The following is a 15939-nucleotide window of genomic DNA, read 5'->3' as shown; positions in this document are numbered from 1 at the left end:
CAACGCAACCAAATATCAACATTTAAAGGAGATGTATCTTCTGCTTGGATAGTTCAATCTGTGCCACTGACTTAGTCTGGCCTTAATAACATTTCGTCTACAAATGAATCATTGATATGTTAGATTCACATCTGCATCTCAACCAAAAATCCAAGTTAAAGAACAGGACTGAATCGAATCATACTTTGATTAAAGTGCATTTAAAATTTGATTTGATTTAGTCCTATTCTTTAATACATAAAAGTTGGAGAATAGGATTAAGCCAGTGGCTCAAATGGAACTACCCAAGCAGTCGTTACAGCTCCTTTAAATGTGGATGTTTTTGTGTTGTCAACTAAACACAATTCAATATTACTTTCAAAGTAAATAGCCTAAAGTTAAGGCTCTCTTACAATCTAATGTAACAGTATTTATTCAACCTTAAAATGAGTAACAGATCCATGGCCCTATTTTGAGGTGACTGTAACTCTACAATTCTTCTTATATCATTATATAAAGTCTGCATGTTCAAGATAGCGTGCATAGGTCATCGCAGGTCTGTGTAGATATTCACAATAGCTGGAATAATCTCTGCAGGATCTCAAATAGCATTGATCACTTGCACCATGTACTTCTAATCAGGGCAGGTGTTGTGGGTGGGCCCTAGGGGGTCTGGCACGCCCTACCGTACCTCCTTGACTGTCCTAAATAAAACATTGAAATATGAATAATTGATCTGACCGACAGGCAGAACGACACATCAATCTCAAATAAAGCATCCGTGCGAGAAAAAGAGCCCTTCTTTCTCAGTACGTGTAGCCCATGTATCTGATGCTGTCTGAACAAGAGTATGGCATGTCGTACTCTTTTTGTCCAGACAGCATCAGATACATGGTTCACCTACAGTGAGACAGAGGGGCGCTGTTTCGCTCACCCGGATGCTTTCTCCAGTGAGATAGTATCAGCCACTAGCGAGTTGAACAGGGATGTAGTGCTGCCGGAGGCGTAGTAAAATAATATTTCTGGAAAATCAATTCTGATACATTTGGAATAAATGATTTAATTGCTACGAAAATCCATGAAAACGATAGAATGACAAACCAAATAAATATGTAGGCTGTAGCAGCCTATAGGTAGGTAAATGGTGCTTTCTTCCCGACCTCTCAACTCAATTCAATTCAACGGCCTTTATTGGCATGGGAAACATATGGTAACATTGCCAAAACAAGTGAAGTAGATAATATACAAAAGTGAAATAAACAATAAAAATGAACAGTAAACATTACACTCACAGAAGTTCCAAAAGAATAAAGACATTGCAAATGTCATATTATGTATATATACAGTGTTGTAATGATGTGCAAATGGTTAAAGTACAAAAGGGAAAATAAATAAACATAAATATGGGTTGTATTTATGTAAAGTAATTTGTTCTTCACTGGTTACCCTTTTCTTGTGGCAGCAGGTCAAAATCTTGCTGCTGTGATGGGCCACTGTGGTATTTCACCCAGTAGATACTGTATGGGAGTTAATCAAAATCGGGGTTGGGTTCGAATTCTTTGTGGATCTGTGTAATCTGAGGGAAATATGTGTCTCTAATATGGTCATACATTTGGCAGGTTAGGAAGTGCAGCTCAGTTTCCACCTCATTTTGTGGGCAGTATGTGCACACATAGCCTGTCTTCTCTTGAGAGCCAGGTCTGCCTACTGCGGCCTTTCTCAATGGTAAGGCTATGCTCACTGAGTCTGTACACATTCAAAGCTTTCCTTAAATTTGGGTCAGTCACAGTGGTCAGGTATTCTGCCACTGTGTACTCTCTGTTTAGGGCCAAATAGAATTCTATTTTGCTCTGTTTTTTTGTTAATTCTTTCCAATGTGTCAAGTAATTCTCTTTTTGTTTTCTCATGATTTGGTTTATTCTAATTGTGTTGCTGTCTTGGGGCTCTATGGGGTCTGTTTGTGTTTGTGAACAGAGCCCCAGGACCAGCTTGCTTAGGGGACTCTTCTCCAGGTTCATCTCTCTGTAGGTGATGGCTTTGTTATGGAAGGTTTGGGAATCACTTCCTTTTAGGTGGTTGTAGAATTTAACGGATCTTTTCTGGATCATGCTCTGCATGCAGTATTTGGTGTTTTAGGTTGTACACTGAGAATATTTTTGCAGAGTCTCAATTTGGTGTTTGTCCCATTTAGTGAATTCTTGGTTGGTGAGCAGACCGCAGATCTCACAACCATAAAGGGCAATGGGTTCTATAATTGATTCAAGTATTTTTAGCCAGATCCTAATTGATATGTCGAATTTTATGTTCTTTTCGATGGCATAGTATGCCCTTCTTGCCTTGTCTCTCAAATCGTTCACAGCTTTGTGGAAGTAACCTGTGGCTCTGATGTTTAGGCCGAGGTATGCATCGTTTTTTGTGTGCTCTAGGGAGTCTAGATGGAATTTGTATTTGTGGTCCTGATCAACTGGACCTTTTTTGGAACACCATTATTTGGTCTTACTGAGATTTACTGTCAGGGCCCAGGTCTGGTAGAATCTGTGCAGAAGATCTAGGTACTGCAGTAGGCCCTCCCTGGTTGGTAACAGAAGCACCAGACCATCAGCAAACAGTAGATATTTGACTTCAGATTCTAGTACAGTGAGTCCGTGTGCTGCAGACTTTTTTAGTGCCCCTTGCCAATTCGTTGACCTTCTCTCACTCTCTCTCTGGCGGTGGCGCAAATGATGAAGAACTGCAGATGTGTGTAAAGAGGCCTGTCAGTGGGAGGGTTGACCTCTTCGAGTGGGCCAAATCCAAGAACAGCCACAGACTGAAAACACGACCAGGGGGTGATAACACGTCTGTCCTCAAAACAGTTTGTTACGGACTTGGGGTTCACGTACGACGCATTTGAGCTCGCCCTACTGTCCGAGTGTCAAGCTTACAGAAAAGTACTACCTCTATTGCGCATGCAGGCAAACTGATCCACCGCATGAACCGTATCATCCCACCAACGGGGATCTAGCATCGAAATTCACTGCGTGTCCGCCTTGATGTTCATAAAACTCCACAGTCCTCCTCTTAAGCAGTGGGACCCAAAACAATATGTGACCAACCCGGTTAGGGAGGTGACCAACTTGTTTTTCTCTGTAAGCTTAGAACTCGGACAGTAGGGCGGTTTCAAGTGCGTCATCCAGCACCACATTTTAAAGGGCGCTCAAATTGCTTAAATGAACCCTTATCAAGTTCCGCTGCCTACACCTACTCATCACATATTAGTATTATTAGTATTGCTATTACAAATAAAAAAGACTACCACTTCTCACAATGGTGCTCGTTTAGTAAAGTTAGATCCAAGCTGAATCATTGCCTCACAAAATCAGATCATGATTTTACATAACAGAACAGAATATAATAGCAAGTTCTGTACAGTAGTAGTAGGTGTATAATATGTTACACCAAAAACACCTCAGTCATTTCTTATCTAGAGCTGAATAGTCAAAAATGTTTCCTCATGCGGCCAAAACTCAATAGCGCACAGGACCCAAGTGGTAAATATAAAGATCCAGTCCATTTTAAATTTTGGAGGCCCAATACACTTCAACGTTGTGATGGAAAAATTCTAGTAAAATGCATAGAGCACAGAATTAAAAAGCTATTGTCGCATATTATTCAACCTAATCAGACAGGTTTTTTACATGGACAAAAATGTGGAGATAATATAAGGCAAGTACTGGAAACAATAGAACACTATGAGAAATCTGGGAAACCAGGCCTGGTTTTCATAGCTGACTTTGAAAAGGCTTTTGATAAAGTATGATTGGAATTTATATATAAATGCCTGGAATATTTCAATTGTGGAGAATCATCTCTTATACAATGGGTTGAAGTTATGTATAGTAACCCTATGTGTAAAATAGTAAATAATGACTACTTCTCAGAAAGTATTCAACTGTCAAGAGGAGTAAAACAAGGTTGTCCACTATCAGCATATCTATTTATTATGGCTTTCGAAATGTTAGCTATTAAAATCACATCCAACAATAATATGCAAGGGCTTAGAAATCCAGGGCTTAAAAACAAAGGTGTCATTGTACGCTGATGATTCATGTTCTTTTAAGTCCACAATTTGGATCCCTCCACAGCCTCAGAAGATCTTGATACTTTTTCTAACCTCTCTGGATTACAACCAAATTATGATAGATGTACTATGTTACGTATTGGATCACAAAAAAGTACATCTTTTACATTATCGTGTAGTTTATGACATGGTCTGACGGTGAAGTGAACATACTCGGTATACATATCCTGAAAGAAAGACACGATCTCACTACAATAACTTATAACAGAACATTAGCAAAAATAGATAAGATCTTGCTACAGTGGAAAGGAAAATACCTGTCTATTTGTGGAAAAATCCCCCTGATTAACTCTTTAGTCATATCCCAGTTTACCTTTTTGCTTATGGCCTTGCCTACACCTAGCGAACAGTTTCAAAATTATGCGAGCAAAAAATTATATTTTATTTGATACGGCAAGCCAGACAAAATTAAACAGACCTATTTTATATAATGAATATGATTTCGGAGGGCAGAAATGATTAAATATGAAAGCATTAGACCTCTCACTAAAGGCTTCAGTCATACAGTTATACTTAAATCTGAACTTATTTCAGCTCATGAAAAATGGGACCAACACTTTACATGTTGCGTTTATATTTTTGTTCAGTGTAGTTTTAATTAGTGTTCAGCGGCGTGTCGCCCAGGACCTGGGGGGCTGCTGGGTAAGAGAGTTTCCCACCACACCACGTCTTGCCTGTCACCAACCCGGATGGGCCCTAACCAAGACACCATTTTAAAGGAGGTTTTTGTGGAGGCCAGGAGATAAGAAATAGTTGGGATGTCTGGGTCTCATGCAAACTGCCTTCTGTATAATGACAGACAGCTCCACACCAGGGCCTCCCTGTGGGTTCACACCGAGGAAACCTTTAATTACAGGAGTGGAGGTCTGACTGAAAATGTTGCTATTCTCAGGGCCAGATTAAAAAAATGTAACTAACTTGGAGCTGGTTTCCTTGTGTTTTCACCGGGGTTTTATTGTTCAAAAAACTTGCGGGCCCAAATAAAACCAACCGCAGGCCAAATTCGGCCGCGGGCCACCAGTTGGAGAACCATGACCTGAAGGAAATAAGTCTCTAGAACCAAGATTGAGACAGGTTTACTGTATGGCAAACAAAGTCTGCACCTCAGATCGATGGTCTAAAAAGTAGAAAATGTGCACTTAAGAATAAATACCTACTGATGGGATTGTCGGGATAAGATGAACCGTGAACCTGGGTGGTGGTGTGCCTGGCTGCGATTTCAATACACATTTTGAAGCAACCACATCAGCACATACTGCAGAACAGACACAGATGTGTATTTTTCACTATGCTTATAACTGCAGTGAGAAAGTTGAAGTGAAGCCTAGTGTATGCAGTTCCTTCCAGCTTACGATACCCATTCAAATGATTGGGGCCAAGAGAATCAAAGTATATGAACTTAGATTCCCTATAAGTCCCTGGTATATTACATAGGAGAGCCTAAGCGCTCATACATTAGACGAATAAGAATATAAACTATGGTAATGTCTGGCTGCAGACATCATGTGATCTATATACTCTGAGTCTCTTAAAGGGAAATAAAAGTTTAATTAAAAAAAGTTTTTTTTGTTACTTAATAAAAAAATCAACATGTTTCAAAGCCAAAGATGCTGCCTCCCTAGAAATAACATGTTCATTCACCCTTCTAGTAATTCTAATAATATGCCACCTCCTACAGAGTGATTGGGGCAGAACCTACCTGGCCCTCTAGGTCCTTGCAGGAGACGGACGGAGTGTTGACATAGGAGCTGACTGAGGAGCTGGTGTTGATGTCATCTGTGTCGACGGTGTCACTGATCCCACTGCTCACCGAGCTGCTGTCGTCCCAACTGGGAGCGAGGAACACAGAAGAGAGAAAGAGTATGAGTTCGAATGTTATGTGGTAGGAGTCCGTAGCGAGAAAGGGGGAAGACATGATAGACCGAACGACAGGGAGAAAGCAAAAGACACTGTAGAGCAGGGGTGTCAGACCAGTTCCCCCCCCCCCTTATCAAAAAAGAAGCTTGTTCAGGCCACTTCTCTCTCTGTAGTTGATTATGGTGACTTGTTGTATATGCATGCAACCTCCTCCGTCTTACAGAGACTGGACTCTGTTTATCATACGTCCTTGCGCTTTATTAGAAATGCCAAGTCACTCACCCACCATCGCACCAAATTGGTAGCTCACATTATATGCGCATAAAGATACATTTGTATGTGTTCATCTACAAAGCCCTTTTGGGTAAACTCCCTCTTTACCTCTGTAGTCTGGCCTCCTTCACCACCAGCAGTCGCCATACCCGGTCTGCTAGGTGGTTGCTACTTAAAGTCCCCAGGACATTCACAGTATTAGGCAAGACTGCCTTCTCTTTGTGTGCAACAGATACATGGAATAGTCTACAATCCATGCTTCATCTAGATATGTTGGTGCCACTGATTGAATTTAAAATATTGATGAGAGACTGTGACAGAGGAGTGTAAATGCTTTTTTTTTAGGCTGGATCATGTTGTTGTATTGTATTGTTGTATGTTTTAATGATGTCATGTATTGATTGTTGCTGCCTTCTTGGCCAGGTCTCCCTTGAATAAGAGACTCTGAATCTCAATGGGTTTTTTCCTGGTTAAATAAAGGTTAAATAAATACAAATAAAATCAGGGAGGTTCTGAGGGTGGAACTTAAAATGTGTTATATGTCCTTGTCATCAAAATGTACAAAAGACTGGTCTCCTCCCTGGCTGTCTAGCGACATGCGGTCGGGGTGCCCACCCTGTGAAAATGAATGGAAAAAATAACTGTCATGTAAAAATAAATAAATACACATTTTTATCAATAAACATTTTATCAATGAGCTTAAGGAGGGACAGAAATTAACAGGATCATTTCAAACTGAGCGTTATCAACGGAAAAACTGTCTCTGTGGCTGCGCTGCTCGTAATCAACTCGACTGCTTCCCCTGCCTGCTGTTCTCCACCAGCAACAGTGTGTGGACAAGAGCCGGTTACTGCGACTTGAACAACTAGCCCACAGCACTCAACAAGCATGAGAAATCTGTGCCTCACATCCAGAGCCAGATAGCTCTGAAGAGATTCGGTAGGTCACCGCTAGATCTGCCATTGAATGAACAACGGAGGTTAAACATCGGAAATGCACAATATGCAAAGATAAACAAGAACCGTGAGATTTTGAAAGACCTAGCTAATTAATGCTACATGCTACCTAAACAGGAGATGACATTTCGTGGCAACGATGAGAGTGCCAGCTCATCAAACAGGCCCAGGGGAAACCATGTGGAACTAGTACACGCCTTAAGACCCAGCTGAAAAAGATGAGCAGTTAGCAACCCGTCTAGAGACGCCACCGTGTTTCATTTTTGCTCGCGGCCCATGGAGTTTTCAAAGAAAAGCTCTTCTGTGTTCTGCAGAACCAAAAAGATGAATATCGGTTTCTGCCGTACCCGTAACGGCGGCACAATGAAAGAGCTGGAACGGCAGCGACAAGACTTTGATCGTTTCTATGAGCGATTCAAGCAGAAATCCAATGACCTGGGCCTGGCAGAAAGCGAAACTCGTAGTAAACAGCCGATAAGTAGAGAGGGGGCGAATCTACTACTACATGCTGGACAATATTAATGTTCAGATGAGAGCCAGGTTTGACCACTTTGGTGACTTTCATTTCATTGGCTTAGAGGACTGCAAATAAATCGAAACAATGTCACAAATTTCGACACCAGCAAACGAGACCCTGTCAAATTATGCCAATTACTTCGATTTCGTTTAGACTTAAGGAAGATCTCGTCGGATTGTGCAGTTAACAAATGGTACAGGACAAATCACACAGACAGCTCCTCATTTTTTTCTTCCAGTATGACCAGACACAGACTGAGTTACTGCAGCTGGTGCTCACTATACCAGCCACAACAGCATCCGTTGAGAGGTCATTTTCGCAGCTGAAACGGATAAAGACATACAGTCGAAACCGGACCGATAAAGGGCGACTCTCATCCCTTGCCATCATGTCCATTGAGAATCGAGACCGAGAGACTTTTAAAACAGAGGGCCAACAGGGAGGAGTTCTACAGTTCAGTCGCTGATGTCTTTACCCAGAAGGAAAGAGGGAGGGAGCGCAAACTACTATAATCACATTACTTGCCTATTGTGTTAGTATATCTCAATCAGTAGCACCGACTACTAGGCATTTAGTGTGTGTAGCGCTGTCTACAAGTAGCCCTACTCGCTGGCATTTGGGTCGCTGTCTGTGGTGCTGAAAGTTGCCTGGTCGTGCAGGGCAGTTGCGCATTAGGGCCTGTGAATGTGTGCCTAAAGGTTGTTCCGCCTACCTGCTGCTGTTTGATGGTTGGTTGTGGTTGTTTGATGGTTATCTTTGTGATCGAGTCATACTGAAAGACAGCGTAGCAACAAATCCTCTTTATGGGTGTGTGCGTGCGTGTGGAGTGAGTGATAGACAATAGAAAGTGTCGCCCCGGCCTCGGACCTGACCGCACGTCACTGTTTGCTTCGACGACATTAGCAAGCTGGGCAGAGTGAAAAGACTTTAGGCGAAGGCCCGTTATCCTTTCTTCACGGTTTCAATTTGGTTTCAGCCATTTTAACGTCGATTCAAATACTCAAACCATCCGCGGGGCCTTGAGTTTAACACGCGCTGCAGAGAGACAGAGATACATTAATGAGACTGGACAGGGTAGAAAGAAGAAAAGAAAATCCTATTATTCTCCCTCTTTTACCAGGTCTGTTGGCCAGAGACAGCATTCCCATCATGCCTGTGACGTTAGGAACGTCTCCCTCCAAATTCCTAGCTAGTTTTAATTAGCGTTCAGCAGAGTGTCTCCCAGGTCCTGGGGAGGGGGGGGCTGCTGAGTAAGAGAGTTTCCCACCACACCACGTCCTGCCTGTCACCAACCCTGATGGGCCCTAACCAAGACACCATTCTAAAGAAGGTTTTTGTGGAGGCCAGGAGATAAGAAATAGTTGGGATGCCTGGGTCTCATGCAAGCTGCCTTCTGTGTGATGACAGACAGCTCCACACCAGGGCCTCCCTGTGGGTTCACACTGAGGATACCTTTAATTACAGGAGTGGAGGCCTGACTGAAAATGTTGCTATTGTCAGGGCCAAAGGCTCTATCTGTGTGTGAACGGACTTAAAGATGTGTGTGTGTCTGCGTGCATGTAGATGTGTGAGGAGTTTATCATCCACTAGTCTGTGTGACAGAACCACTCCTTTCACAGTACTCACAGAGGTGTTGAAGTGTGGAGGGAGTTGGGTGGGGGGGGGGGGGGGGGGGGGGGTTCTCTTTATGATTCTAAGTTCACACGGATCAGGACACTCACTCCTTCCAAGTCTGCCTGTCTGTCTGTCCTCAGTCTCCCATGCCAGTGTGATTGTTGCTGAGCTAACCAAAACAAACTCGGCCAGCCACAGCCAGACACTGCTGAGTGTTCCCTGTGAGAGCATCAACACCTCAGCCAGAAGCAACAGACCCCTCAATTCACAGGTCTACACTGTCCACTGTCTCAACTAAGTCCAACACTTTCAGTATAGTACCACGTTTACTGTGAGGAATATAAAATGGTCGCAGGGGGAAATCAGAGTCCATAGATGACCATAATGAATGATGAACTGACTCAACAGTAGTTCTAAACATCACCCACAGGTTCCAGTCTGGCAGGTAGGTGGGCAGAGGTTTGGCTCTAATCTAACACTAGCCAGGCTTGGGTTGCAAAGCTACCGGTAAATTTACCAAAGTTACCAGAATCTTCAGTAATTTGGGTAATTAACCAAAATCTATGGCAATCTATCATATTTGATCATTTAAACTTGAATAACCTACTTATTTGTTATTGATATATAGTATTGTCCATAAGTTTGTAACAGATAGACCATATGATTCAAGAGAAAATAGCACAATTAATGAAAAAAGCATCTTAATCAACAATGCCAATATTTTCAATTAACTCTGCAACTCTTCCATTGACATGGTGAAATGAGGTGTGTAGAAAATAACAGATAGGTTCATGCTGAAACCCTCATATTAAACATCAATGCTATTCACTCAGTTGGTTTGTATTTAGGATCATGTTTTACAGCTTTGTCATTCTATTTTGTATTTTAAAATCATCTTATTTAATTATTTCATATATTTTACATGTGATAAGGCCAGACAGGGGGCCAAAAATAATCACAGACACCTGCGATAATCTGAAGTACCCAAAATGGCCACTAGATGTCTTGTGATAGATTACATAAAATCCCACATTCTGGTAGTTTACTGGTAAAATGTGAAAGTTTCCAGTAATATACCCTCCCTCTGCAACCCTAAGCCAGGCACAGTTGCTACATTTCCATTGAGGATTTACCACAATGTTTTACCCAAAAGGCTCAGACTTTTCTGTTTCCATCTACATGGGCCGGCACCGGTGTCTCCCTAGGCCATGGCTCCGGCGGACCTACTCTAACTTGGAGCCAAGGCAAGTACCCTGGGTACTTTTCAGCTTGCATTTACATAACAATGTCTAACTGTGAACTTTAACACCTTCTCACAAAGCAACAGTCTTGAATGATGCCGAGGTTGTTGATTCTGATCGCCAGAAGTCTTTAGTGTCACACTCCTGATGGAAACACCATAACACTAGAGCTGGCATTAACATAAAACACTGGCGGCCCACTGGAGTGGGGGTAAGTGTCAGTGGTAAAGCACCAGGTGTGTTCTGCTGGCCAGATGCCTGCCCGGTGTCCTGCAGTGCCCAATCCAGCCCTTGTTTCACTGCACAGGTCTTCGCACACACACACACACACTAGAACTCCATCCACACAGCTACACCAAAACAATTCATATTTTCACTGAGCCAGGGCCGAGACATGCAAGACAAGGCCAGGGGCTGGAGTGGGGTGGCAAAGGTCCAGCACAAAGACACAGTCACTCAGTATTCAGAATGTCTCCCTTCCTCCGTTTCAGCTTGGGAGAGTTCTACTGTATACTTTATGGACTTGTGAGAACTGAAGTGGTCAAAACAATACATATTTCAGATGGACCCATTCTACTTCTAGCCACCCAGCACAGGACTAATCATGGCTGGTGGGCTGAGGTTCAGACAGCTTACGGTTCACCCTTTGCTATCAACCCTGATTATTTGTTAAATGGAGGAGGGAGTCTCCTGGGGGTGTTCTAGGCTGTGAGTCAGAGATTGACTGGGGGTAGAGTGAGCTCTCAACCCATGTAGGCTGACTGATACTGTAGCTCCTCCGGGGCCTGGGGGAGATATAGGTTAAGTACAGGTTAGGCCCTCCCCTCCCTGTCTGAATAATGAGCAGAGACTGGAGCTGGCAGGGTACACCTGGTCCCTAATCAACATCGCCCCTAAGCCACCATTAGACTCTCTCTCTCTCTCTCTCTCTCTCTCTCTCTCTCTCTCTCTCTCTCTCTCTCTCTCTCTCTCTCCTCTCTCTCTCTCTCTCTCTCTCTCTCTCTCTCTCTCTCTCTCTCTCTCTCTCTCTCTCTCTCTCTCTCTCTCTCTCTCTCTCTCTCTCTCTCTCTCTCTCTCTCTCTCTCTCTCTCTCTCTTCTCTCTCTCTCTCTCCTCTCTCTCTCTCTCTCTCTCTCTCTCTCTCTCTCTCTCTCTCTCTCTCTCTCTCTCTCTCTCTCTCTCTCTCTCTTCCTCTCTTCCTCTCATCTCGTTTCCCCCTGACTGGGAGATTGTCTCTTGTCAAAAATGTGTACTTGAAAAGAATGATGACCAATATATTCCATGACCGGAAAAGGATGTGAAAGACTAAGGTGGGAAGTTGGGAGTCAAATGAGTTGATATTGTTGTGTTTGTTTAGATATTAAAGACTGGAGTCTCTATAGAGCGAGTTGGGGGTGGTGTGGCGGCACACACTGTATACCCCCCTGTTTCTGTGTGGCGAATGCAGGATTAGAGACACAGGGCCCCAGAGGAGTGAGGGGATCAGTGGACACTCTCTGGGACAAGACATTGGGTGACTTTGGTCTGAGAGGCCAGTGGAGGGAAGTGAGCCGAGCTCAATCCAGAGGCCCCCACATCACACTGCCCTGCATGTCCACTCTGTTTGGTCAGGGTGGGAAGACATTAGTTCTACTAGACTTCTCACCTCCTCAGCAATATATTCAAAGCTGTTGCCAAGCGATGAACACCTAACTCCAAGCTGCTCAAGTCATTACACAGACAAAAGTGCCACATAACCGTTTTATACTTGCTTTTAATAAAAACAACACCATAACTATAATTTGATAACAAATGATATTAGAATGTCTGATTGCTGACATAAAAAAGCCAGTCTGTCAGTACACTAAAGCAGACAGATTAGGGAGAAAACAAACCAGGCAAAGACAAACCCACTGGGCACACCGCGTCATTTCAACGTGGAAATATGGGTAATTTTCGGTTGAGACGTTGATCAATGAAATTTCAACCTTTATTCGTCCAATCAAAAACACTGGCAGAAGCTTGTTGAATTCCCAATGTATTATCATTATTCACCACCAGATTCCAATAGAAAAACAATGTCTGATGTTTGGTTTAGCTGTCATATAAATGTGTTATCACTGCACTTTCAACCATTTCAAAGCAGAACAAAATTCAAATTGGAATACAATGTCAGATATTTCTGTATTTATACAACTTAATGTGCTCTCGCTGTGCTTCATCTAATACCACAACTAAATGACCTGGATCGCAGTTGAGATTACATTCAAAGCACATGGTGCAAGTGATCAATGCCGTTCGGGATTCTGCACAGATACTTGTATTGTGAAGATCTCCACAGACCTGCGACCTTTGCATGCTATCTAAAATGTGGCCATGGATGAGTTACTCATTTTAAGGTTGAATTAAAACTGTTACATTAGTTTCACAGACTAGACTAACATAGTAGATGTAAATCCGGGACAATCCAATTGGTGTGATATGCAACATTTGGTATGGTTACATAAGGCGAAAGGTTGCTTAATGCAAAAACTAAAGGAGGGTGGTTGGTCAGTGTGGATGGATAGGCGTATAACGTGAACGTCTAGCAACCCAAATTGAGACATGGATTGTGTATGTGTGCCATTCAGAGGGTGAACGGGCAAGACAAAGATTTAAGTGCCTTTGAATGGGATAATGTTCCCCCTAGCTTCCCCGGCACTGCTGCGCAGAAAAAATATCAACCCACACAGAGAAGCACGAGATTGAACTTGAGAGTTTTCCCCCTTAGTTAACACTATCAACGTTTCTCTTTACTGTGGCAACTGTGATCGAATCAACGCAATATTAGCCAGTTTCAATGCAACACACTGAAACAAAATGAACTATGCAAGAGATTTTGTTGTAGGCAGAAGGCATCGGAGTAGGATTCTGTTGCATTGACAAGCAGGACTCAGCCAGTACTCCACACATACCGGTGTGTATAACCAATCAGAGCTGCAGTAGGCCTGTATGCAAATAGACCATTGCCATATATGGATCTGTGCCATTCACTTTGAACTGGACTGTGTTTACAGCATGAGTGGTCATGAGTTGATGCGCTTGTTTTGAGATCAAAGCAGGAGCTACACGTAGCCACGTGTGCACATTTTGTTCATATCCTTTGCTAGTTAGTGAGTTATTAGGCCGGTTATAGATCATTTGTAGTCAGCAAGGGGGGAGTGATTGCTTCCTACAAGAGTACAAAGCGTGTACATTTCTAGACACCTTTGTAAAGCAAGTCAGGTAAAGAGCTTTTTTTTTGTCTAAAAGGGGCAGTGTTGTATTTTGAGACGGTCTTGAATAAGCTAAGTAGCCAATAGGCAGAGGGTAGCATAATTTGTCTGATTCTCTGTAATAATGGTATGGGAATAATTTTATTTTGTAAAGTGGTTCCTTGCAACAAACAACAATTCTCTGGAGAGAATTGCTTGTGGCAGATTAACGAGTGCATGTTTCCATGGGATATCTGTTGCTGCTAAGGAGTACCGTCTGCATTGATAACCGTGCTTGCTGTGGATCTCGTGAGGACACCTGCACGGAACTGCCATACTTCGCCGAGGGAATATCTACGAATCGTGAGGTGGGGTGCTTCGGGACTTTATGTGTGTCGTCATTTATTTTGAGCTCCAACGTGCGCCAACGGGTTTAAGCAGGCTTTGCAAGTCATTTGGGCATAGGTTGTGAGAAACCATTGGGGTTGATTCCTTTTATTTCTTTTGTTGTGGTACATTGAAAATGCGATCATATAGACCTTGAACCTTATCTGTCTGTTCTATCTGAAGTCAATACTGTAGTTGTCATCACCCTAGTGAGTTTACAATAGGGATTCGTCTTGGAGATGTCCTTATTAACTAACATCCGTTGAGATATTCTAAGTAAGGTCATATCGTGAGAGTCAAATTCGAGCCTGGTGAGAGGGTTACACTAGCAAGCAAGGGATAAGGACGCTGCAAGCCAATATGGCAATGGAACATTTCGAACAAACGACTGGCTTTCGTCCATAGATACCGAACAAAATGACTGAACGACTGGGTGTCGTCTCTGGCAACCGAACCGATAGATCCAACGACCAGCCGGCTTGGGTAGCAACCCTAGATTTGTGTCGGGACTATATCTTGTGGAAGGATTAAATAGTATGAATAATGTCATAATAATACATATTTGAATGAAAATATGTAAATCATTATTTGTATATGTTGGTAACTCGCTGTGCAACAGTAATAATGCCATCGAAGGCGGAGTTTGGAGGATATATTGGCACGATTTGCCGGCCCTTGACTTCGTCTCTGGCCCGTGCCAATATATCCTCCATACAACAGCTTCTCGGTTATTATCACTTAAATAGCCACAGTAGCCTACTTAAACTGTCTGAAACTGTAACTCAAAGCGGGTTCAGCCTCAGTGTTCACAGTAAACACGCGCTGGAAGTTGCACAGAAGTTTCACAACGTTAAAAGTTTGTGCTCAGCAGACCGGAAATTTGCTCAGTACCCCCAAAAAAATAGAGGTAACATTGGTAGTAGGTACCAGGCGCACCAGTTTGTGTCAAGAACTGCAACCCTGCTGGGTTTTTCACACTCAACAGTTTCCCCATGTGTGTCAATAACGTTCCACCACCCAAGGACATCTAGCCAACTTGACACAACTGTGGGAAGCATTGGACCCAACATGGGTCAGCATCCCTGTGGAACGCGTTTGACATCCTGCAGAGTCCCTGCCCCGACCAAATTGAGGCTGTTTTGAGGACAAAATGGGAAGGAAACTCAATATTAGGAAGGTGCTCTTAACGTTTTTAACACTAAGTGTTTGACTTACATTTGGTTACATTACATTTTTCTCTGTTAAACCTTCCCTTTGGAATAACTTCAATAGCAACAGTGAATCTATTTAGTTATTAAGAGATCTCTCAATAGTCATTCTCACGACAGCACATTGGTAGTAGTCATTGACAAATATCAATGCCGGGCTATGTTAAAACCCTGGATGGGAGACCAAATGGATAGCTGTAGATAGATCAACTCTTCAGTAGGAGGTGCTGCCCAGCCTGTTGATTTTTAGCGGATATAACATAGAAGACCCGACGTTGATTCAAAGGCACAAATTCAACATATTTTAAACAAGGTTTGTCTATGTTGAGAATTGGTTAGCATTATGTTGTTGAAATGTCATCCTCAAAACAACAGTGAATGACTTTCTGCAAATCCAATGTATTTTCCACACAGATTCTACGGCACAATACGTTGACAAATTACGCTAAAACAACGTTGATTCAACCAGCTTTGTGCCCAGAGGGAAGCTCTCTGTAACCATTGTCTGTAGGCCTTCAGCACTCGGCAATGAACCGTTCACATTAATAAAACACATCACTCAAAAGGAGCAACACT

At 42.8% G+C, this 15939-nt stretch overlaps 1 protein-coding gene across 10 annotated transcripts in view; it reads right to left on the bottom strand.

The window, feature by feature from the left end:
* The window catches only part of LOC109889595 (neuron navigator 2), a 140711-nt gene that overhangs the window by 44665 nt on the left and 80107 nt on the right, over nucleotides 1-15939 (bottom strand). For all 10 annotated transcript variants that reach the window (XM_031823102.1, XM_031823094.1, XM_031823095.1 and 7 more), the window contains one exon: nucleotides 5799-5928. In XM_031823102.1, the coding sequence (XP_031678962.1) occupies nucleotides 5799-5928 (130 nt within the window). The remainder of the gene's footprint in view (nucleotides 1-5798; nucleotides 5929-15939) is intronic.

Source organism: Oncorhynchus kisutch, linkage group LG4 (genome assembly GCF_002021735.2).
Source record: "Oncorhynchus kisutch isolate 150728-3 linkage group LG4, Okis_V2, whole genome shotgun sequence".
In the NCBI taxonomy this organism is placed as follows: domain Eukaryota; kingdom Metazoa; phylum Chordata; class Actinopteri; order Salmoniformes; family Salmonidae; genus Oncorhynchus; species Oncorhynchus kisutch.
The sequence above is the reverse complement of the archived record's forward strand: the minus strand, read 5'-3'. Positions and strand labels throughout refer to the sequence as shown.